This window comes from Xyrauchen texanus, chromosome 4 (assembly GCF_025860055.1).
Source record: "Xyrauchen texanus isolate HMW12.3.18 chromosome 4, RBS_HiC_50CHRs, whole genome shotgun sequence".
NCBI classification, from domain to species: Eukaryota; Metazoa; Chordata; class Actinopteri; order Cypriniformes; family Catostomidae; genus Xyrauchen; species Xyrauchen texanus.
Window position 1 is genome coordinate 32,505,483 of NC_068279.1, and position 7,840 is coordinate 32,513,322.

General features: G+C 37.7%; 1 protein-coding gene across 2 annotated transcripts; it reads left to right on the forward strand.

Annotated features, from left to right (window-relative positions):
- The first annotated feature begins 1,898 nt into the window (after positions 1 to 1,898).
- LOC127642810 (doublesex- and mab-3-related transcription factor 2-like) lies at positions 1,899 to 5,481 on the forward strand. Of its 2 annotated transcripts, XM_052125289.1 has the most exons (5): positions 1,899 to 1,960; positions 2,061 to 2,104; positions 2,377 to 2,757; positions 3,190 to 3,292; positions 4,069 to 5,481. In XM_052125289.1, the coding sequence occupies exons 3-5, from the start codon at positions 2,413 to 2,415 to the stop codon at positions 5,154 to 5,156; spliced, it is 1,536 nt and encodes a 511-aa protein (XP_051981249.1). In that variant the 5' UTR covers positions 1,899 to 1,960; positions 2,061 to 2,104; positions 2,377 to 2,412; the 3' UTR covers positions 5,157 to 5,481. The 2 variants fall into 2 exon arrangements, with proteins under 2 accessions (XP_051981249.1, XP_051981248.1); XM_052125288.1 differs by having other exon boundaries at positions 1,944 to 2,104.
- Positions 5,482 to 7,840: the final 2,359 nt, after the last annotated feature.

Consider the following 7,840-nt stretch of genomic DNA (forward strand, 5'->3'; position numbering starts at 1 on the left):
CACATCACCCTAAAAATACCGAACTGGTTACCCGTGAACTGAAAATGTGCTACTAAATCATCAAACGCAATATTCTCCAGGCCTAATAAAACATGTAGTCATAACTGTAAGGATACTTTCTAAATCCAGGTTTATGATGCAAAACTATTCCAGTTTAATAAATATTAGAGAACATGTATCAGAAGTGTCAATCTGGATCATTTTGTATATATATATATAATTATTACATATCTGTTAAAAACAATATAAAAAAATCATTGCATGTATATGTTCAATTATTAGCTATTTATTATTCAAAATTAGGATATATTCGTAAATCATTTGAACAATTCCAATGTTAATAGTTGAATGCAACAGTAGCCTATTATTCTCATTGAACAGCCTTAATGAGTGGCGGTGTAACTCCATCCTCCTCTCGCTCGACGTTTAATCTAATCTAATGTAACGTCATATACATTTCTAACTTTTTGGCAAAAAAAGTTTAAAACAGTGTGAAAAGTGAAAGTTTTGTTGTTCGTTGAACTCAAGCGATATATTGTCTACAAGCTCATTCTCCCACGTCCCGCTAATGCTGCTGTCTGTAGAGAACCCCATGATGTTACATTCTTTAGTGTCAGTTGATTTTACTTTGTTTTGAGAAACATCACACATGGTAGGTTGATTGGGACAAATATAATTGTGTTTTGTGTAGCCTTCCCGCATACTTAGTCAATGTTTTTTTTAGTATCGCTTGTTGTGTCAGCTGTCATATCATGCTCGATCTATAGTTGACAACAGTCCGTAAATGCATCCCCGAAGGGTTGCGCATTTGTCAAGCGATGATAAGAGATATTAATTGGTGTCAGAAGAGATCTGGTGTCTTGTTAACAGCTAAACAAATTTTGTTAGACAAGCAGAATCATAAAAAATAGAACATTGTAGCATAACCTATTGTCTAAAAACAAATACACAATCAATATAGCCAGTAAATTATAAGCATATGTAAATACATAAATTAAATACAAATTTCCAAACCCGACCAATGGGTTTTATGCGATTAAAAAATAAAATAACAATAATAAAATAAAATGTCATTCCATTATTAGAAACAGGCTACAATCGCAATGTGGTAATTACAAATAACATTAATTAGGCTATTATTAAATTATCATGATCAACATAAGAATAAACAATTGTACACATAAATTATGAATAATAATTTCTCTAAAAGCAAAAAAAATAAATAAACAAAAACAAACCAACAACAACAAAAAAAAAAAAAAAAAAAAAAAACACCTGTTAGGCGCATTTGAATAAAAATGAAAATCCATCGCCAACTTTTGCATTCACCAACTGTAATTTGAATAGTTTCAATTACTGGTTACTTTACCCACATCAGGCACATTAACGAAATATTACAACGTAACTTGCAAATAGGAGTTTGTTATTTAGGCTAATGAAATGAACCGAATAAACTCTGTTAGCCAAGGGCGATGGAGAGTGTATTGAGAGTAACCTGCACTGCAAAACATTCTCTCTATATTTTATTCCATTACGCATCTGTTAACATGCCATTGCATTATTTTGTTTTATTCTATTTAGTTAAAGCGTAACCTCAATGCCATTTATGAGCTGAGAAAACAATTCAATAACATAATTATAGCAATAGCATAAACGAAGTTTATGAGCAGACATGGGAGTTTTAAGTTGGTCGAATTAAACAGCTGAAATCCCCCATTGTGCTCAGTGACTAATTGATAGTTTCCTCGAAATGTTTTATTTGTAATTTCACCCCATTAAGCACATTGTTTAGAGAGCGCTTCTGTTCCAGCCAATGGGGCAGCGCCACTCTGTCCTGATTGGCTCGCTGCGAATGGCGTTACCTCATTGGCTGTGGCAGATTTGCTGCGCAGATCTTAGAGGAGGCGTCCCGGGTTGAAAGGCTTAGAGAGGCTCTCATCACAGCGCAGTGACAGATCAGGTAGTCTGAATGTCGTTCTCTGATGTACATGACGTGCAAGAAAAGTGGCTTATTTAACCATGGAGCAGCGCTTAATATCTCTTTAACATTGCTCTTATAGAAACTGTTGGATTCCCATTCATCCTTTAGTGCTGCTTTGGCAAGGTAAGCTTCTTTTATAAAGTCTCAAAAAACGAGTTTTGTTAGTGCAACCTGGTGTAGCAGTCAGGTTGATCCAGACATGTAATATTATTATCAATCAAACCAGTTAATATAGATGAAGCATTATTAGGTAAACACATTTTCAGAATACATAATTATGCATTTGTTTTAAATATAGGCCTATCATAATCTTATTTGCTTTTTTATTTTACATGAGACTAAAGTGCTTTCAAACACTTCAGTGGCTGATTTTAATCATGGCTTTATTTTGACAGCATCTATTTAAAAGCGTCTTGAATAATTCCAAGAAAATGACAGATCTTTCTGGCACGGAGTTTGAGATCGACGTCGAGGGCCTGGAAACCGAGAGCAATGACCAAGTGGTGTTCAACACCATGAGCGCCGGAGAGCACGACGCGGGTACCAAAGACAACGACAAACCCTCCCGCGTAAACCTCGGCTGTGGATTCCAGCGGAAACTGAGCCGCACTCCCAAGTGCGCCCGGTGCAGGAACCACGGCGTTGTATCCTGTCTCAAGGGACACAAGAGATTCTGCCGATGGAAAGATTGCCAGTGCGCAAACTGCCTGCTGGTCGTGGAGAGACAGCGCGTAATGGCTGCGCAAGTGGCACTGCGAAGACAGCAAGCGACAGAGGTGAGCACACCTAAACTAATACATAGCTCCAGCAGACCATAATGGATAACTCAAGACTTAACTTCTCCTAAAGACCCAAATCAAAGCCCACTAGGCCTTGGCATTTTACTTCAGTCAATTTCAGTTGTCATAAGTAAAAAAAATATATATAATAAATAAATACAAATAAAGTAAATTGTAAAGTAAATGCAGAAACTTAAGAAAATGAATCACAAATAATTGTGAAGTTAATAGTGAGAAGACAGACCTTTCTTAAAGTGTTCAAAAGGATTTGCTTTAAGTATTATTGTTATTTAAAAAGATGTATTGTATTAGAGTTTTATCCATCATTGATGTCACATTCTAATGGATGGTACATGAGCCTATTAATTGCTTAAACCAAAATAAACCTATTAAAAATGTCTTACTATTATGTATATTCTATCATTTTAGGACAAGAAGGGTATATCAGGAAAGCAAATACCAGTGGAAAGACGAAGTATCTATCAGAGACACATGCGTCCATCTACCATGCTGTCTAGAAGTATTTTAGAAGGTGGGTAAAGAAATGAAAATAAATTGCAAAGCACATATTGAGAATTCTACCTTCTTGTTGAGAGCGCAATATTTGTTTGATCTATCTGATCATTCACCCCAATTTTCCTTCTTTTAAAAACTAATTTTACCCCTCTTTTCTCCTCTTCTCTCAGCCTATCTTGGACTTCTGTCCTTTTCAATTTAATTATCTTGGTTCCTCTCTGGATATTTTCATGGAGTAAGCGTCTCTATATTACAGCACATGTTGAACTTATCATAAAAATTATCACAGTATATGTAATAATATTACATTAACACTTACTAATTCAGGAAAAAAGTTATGCATGACATTCAATAATCCCAAACACAGTTAAGGAAAGATTAGAACATTGGATTGAAAACACATTAAACTATATATATATATATATATATATATATATATATATATATATATATATATATATATATATATACAGTACTGTGCAAAAGTTTTAGGCACTTGTGAAAAACTTTCAAAGTGAGGATTTCATAAAAAAATATTGACAAAACGTTTTCATTAATCAATTAATGTCATACAAGTCCAGTGAACAGAAAAATAGCTAAATCAATATTTGGTGTGACCACTTTTTGCCTCAGTATAAAGACTGTATATATACAGTATAAATTATGTACTGTATATTTTAATTAGGAAATAATTGTTAGTGACAAAAAAACACAATGTGGTATGACTATGCTTATATTTAAATTCTGTCTGTGAATATTTCATAGCATCTAACTAAATACTATCCCTCACAGGATATCGTCCGGTGCAGACTGACCCATTCCTAGGTGTCAGTCCTGCTCTGCCCCCTCTGAGCGACCGCATGAGGAAGAGACGAGCTTTTGCCGACAAGGAGCTAGAGACCATCATGCTGGAACGGGAGTATAAAGAACGGGAGCTTCTCGAGTCCAACCAGTCAGCCTCTGCCTCGCTCTTCCACCCAGGCAGCATGGTCCATGCTGCTGAGTACAATTCCTACAAGACAGCGTTCTCTTCCTCCTCTGCCCCTTCTGCAGTTGAACCTTCTTCCTCGGATCTCTGCGGCTTCCTGCCAGGCTGTCTCGACCTCTCCCTCCAGTATGCGACCTCAGGTGGGATGAAAGCAAACGTGGAGCTCATCTCCTCCAACGTGAGCGTAGCGACCACCTATCGCCAGTACCCGCACTCACCTCGCTTTGTGATGTGGCCACGGGGCAGCAACAGTATTGGTGATGCCCTATTGTACCAGCAGTGCCTCCTAAATGCCACCGCAGTCCAGAACTTGAAACCTGGAGCTGTTTGGGATCCAAAGATGATGACCTTTACTGAGAGTCACTCGGCTGAGCAAGAGGTGGCAGCATCCAGGCTTGAGGGCTCTCGAGTGGCTCCAGAGCCATCTGACCAACAGTCAGGGCATGGGGAGGCTCAGACAGGACTTAGCCAGAACGGAAGTTCCCGTTCTGCCTTCTCACCTCTTAAGAGGGTCTTTGGAAAAGCTTTTGCAAATGTGCCTCCACATCCAGGGAGCCATGAGCATGTGCTGAACAACATGAGCAAAGACACTGCCAAGCATGCACTGTCTATGAAGCTCAACTCCTTCCATTCTCTCATACAGCAGACACTAAATGACAAAAATCCAGAAATGAGTGGGCAATATTGTAAGGAACTTCTGGAGGAAGCAGCAAAAAATTTCAGGGAGGGTGCAGCCAAAGACACAGTCGGATTCAAAAACTCTGAAAGAGTGGTAAAGGACTTTGTAGCAAAGCCACGGAGCACCAAGGTTTCCACAGGAGAGTCTTTATCGTTCTCAGTGGAGGCCATATTAAAAAGACCTTCTCTTTCTTTAAATCCGACTTCCCAGTAAGACTTTTTGTTAAAGAATCTCAAATGTACATACTAACTTGGGTACTGTTTTTATATTTATTTACACACATTTGTGAAAATTATTAAAGTTGGCAGTGATCAGTAAATTACAGACAATATAGTTTAATCATATTAGTAAAATAGGCAGCATCTAAAACAATCTGTGCTGCTATTTTGACACTATATATGTGTGTGTGTGTGTGTGTGTGTACATACTCCATATACAAAATGCATGTTGTATATTATAATGCACCATAATATGTAGAGTATTTAAATGTAGATGTTAATTTTGTTACTTTCAAAAGCGTGAATAAAATATTTTTTTAATACAATATTGTAACATGCCCCATGTTCCTTCCCCATATGTAATTTTGAATGTAATTTTATTTTGATAATGGATAATAACTTTGTTCAATTTATGTTCATTTTACTAGCATTGTAATCAAGATTCTAGAATTAAAGAATAGGTCATAGATAAAAGAATAGAAAACCTAAGGAAATTTACATCTATACATTTCAACAGAGCTGGGCAGATATTTGTCACACTTAAACACCATTAATTAAGAGTCTTCAAAAAGTTATAATTTTTGGATTATGGATTGCAAAGAACAACAGTAATTTGTTCAGCTCATTGATGTTTTTACATTCTAAAGTCAATGAAAATATTAGCAAAAACTGCAATTAGATAAATGTGATTCTTCATGTAATTCAAGTTTTAATTTATCTGGCAAGAAAACCTTTGTTAATGTGACTGCTGCAGAGGCAAAATGTATATTAGCCATTATAGAGAAGCTGTACATGGATCTGGAAGGACAAATTATTCTATTTACTAATGACACTTTATGAGCAAATATGTAACACCTGGTCAATACATTAGTTTTGTCTATGTATCACAGATGTCATTAACATGAAAGCTCTATAAACGGTTTATAGCTTTTACAATTCAAATCTTTTTTTAACTCAACTTTTACTGACATCAGATTATACAAGGCTTTATATACATATGGCAATTGTACTCTGAATTGTATTAGATTCAGAGAAAATATAGACCAGAAAACCAAAACAAACGAACCGGCTTTTCTGCAAAAAGGTGTGTTTAATTGCATTCTCCCATGTGAAATAAACCTTAAGATTTATTTTAGTCTAATCTATAAAATCTAATTTGCAAATTACATGTGAAATGATTATAAATTGGACCTACTAAAGTTAACAATATATGACTTTGATATTATGAGATTAGTTTAAGCACTCAATATATAGTGTATTGGTTCAGATGGAATAATTTCTGGCTTCAAACAGAGCAAAGAAGGGTCTCTTAGGAAAGAAATCTGAATAATAATAGTGATGGAGAAGCTTGCATGAAATTATAGATTGACTACAGCTGTTCCGCTTTCTTATGAAGACTGCAGATCTATTACCCTGAATATATCCTGTGAGGACAATTCTTACATTTCAAGAAATGATCTCATCATTCCCATTGGGAGGATGTTCTGTGTACTTCACACTAGTTATCTCTTCTCCAATTTACTTAAACAGTTCCTGTAAATAGCATCACAAATAATTTGTGAAAATAGGGGAGTAATTATGAAGCACTAAGATAAGGTATTGTGAGAATGTTTTGACAGCATGTATTTCTAGCTCAAACACATTCAAATCAATAAGGGTACATAAGCTAGTCAACCGTTGTGTAAGGAGATGCTACTGGAACAGTAGGGCATTGGATCTGCTGATGTCGTCAAAACTGATGAGCCGTGTTCCCATAGTGTCAGATTTAATGCATTTGCAACTTGCCATCACTAGCATTGCCAACATGTTTATTCAGCTCCTTTTACTACACCCTTATGTCAAATCAGGTTAACTTGTCACTTTCAACACAGTTGCTAAAAGATACTGTAAGCAAGGCATAATTTATATAGTTCTGTATTAGCATAGTTAATGCAGAACTTATCCATGAACTTTTAAATCAATATTATAGGTTAAAATTTATATGAATGTTTAAGTGAAAGTGTATATCTTGGGTCCTATTAAATCACGGTTACATTAGGGCACTTAAAATGGAAGTGAATGTGGCCAGTCCAAACATTTTAAAATACAGATGTGCAGCGGAGGGGGGCGGGGCCGGGCTAGAATGTCGCACGCCCGGTCCCCAATCGGCCTGATGGGGTGCGCGAGGGATAAAGGTGGCCGGTGACGACGGTTCGAGAGAGAGAATTACGGGCACGTAAATGTGTGTTTTGGGTTTATTAAATATTATTTATATTGACAAGCTGGTTCTTGCCTCCTCCTTGCCCATCTTAACCCCCTTATATTGGTGCCGAAAACAGGGAAGGAGGAGGGATGCCCGTCGCAGAGTACTCGACACTACCGTCCACCCAGTGGAGCGCCGCTACCATCTGCCGGAGTAGCCCGACAACCCGTCCGTGGGGTGAGTGGGGACTGGATTCCCCGACCTCCTGGAGTAATGGAGCAGCTGCAAGGGGCGGAGGAGTGCCCTGACGTCTCCCAGAAACGCGGAGGGGTCTAGGTTAGACCGCCGTCCGCGAGGGGAGGAGGGAAGTAACTCCCCGATTGCCTGGAGCGGTAGGTCCGCTGCCAGGGGCGGAGGAATGTCCCCAGGTGCCGCTGGGGGTCGGAGATTTGACTCCGGTTCGCCCAGAGAGGAGCAGCTGTCGTCCGCCGGAGAGT

Coding starts and splice junctions, on each gene's coding strand:
- LOC127642810 (XM_052125289.1), top strand. CDS start 2,413: ATGACAGATCTTTCTGGCACGGAGTTTGAGATCGACGTCGAGGGCCTG. Junction 2,758..3,189: donor GAAGACAGCAAGCGACAGAG/GTGAGCACACCT, acceptor CTATCATTTTAG/GACAAGAAGGGTATATCAGG. Junction 3,293..4,068: donor GTCTAGAAGTATTTTAGAAG/GTGGGTAAAGAA, acceptor TATCCCTCACAG/GATATCGTCCGGTGCAGACT.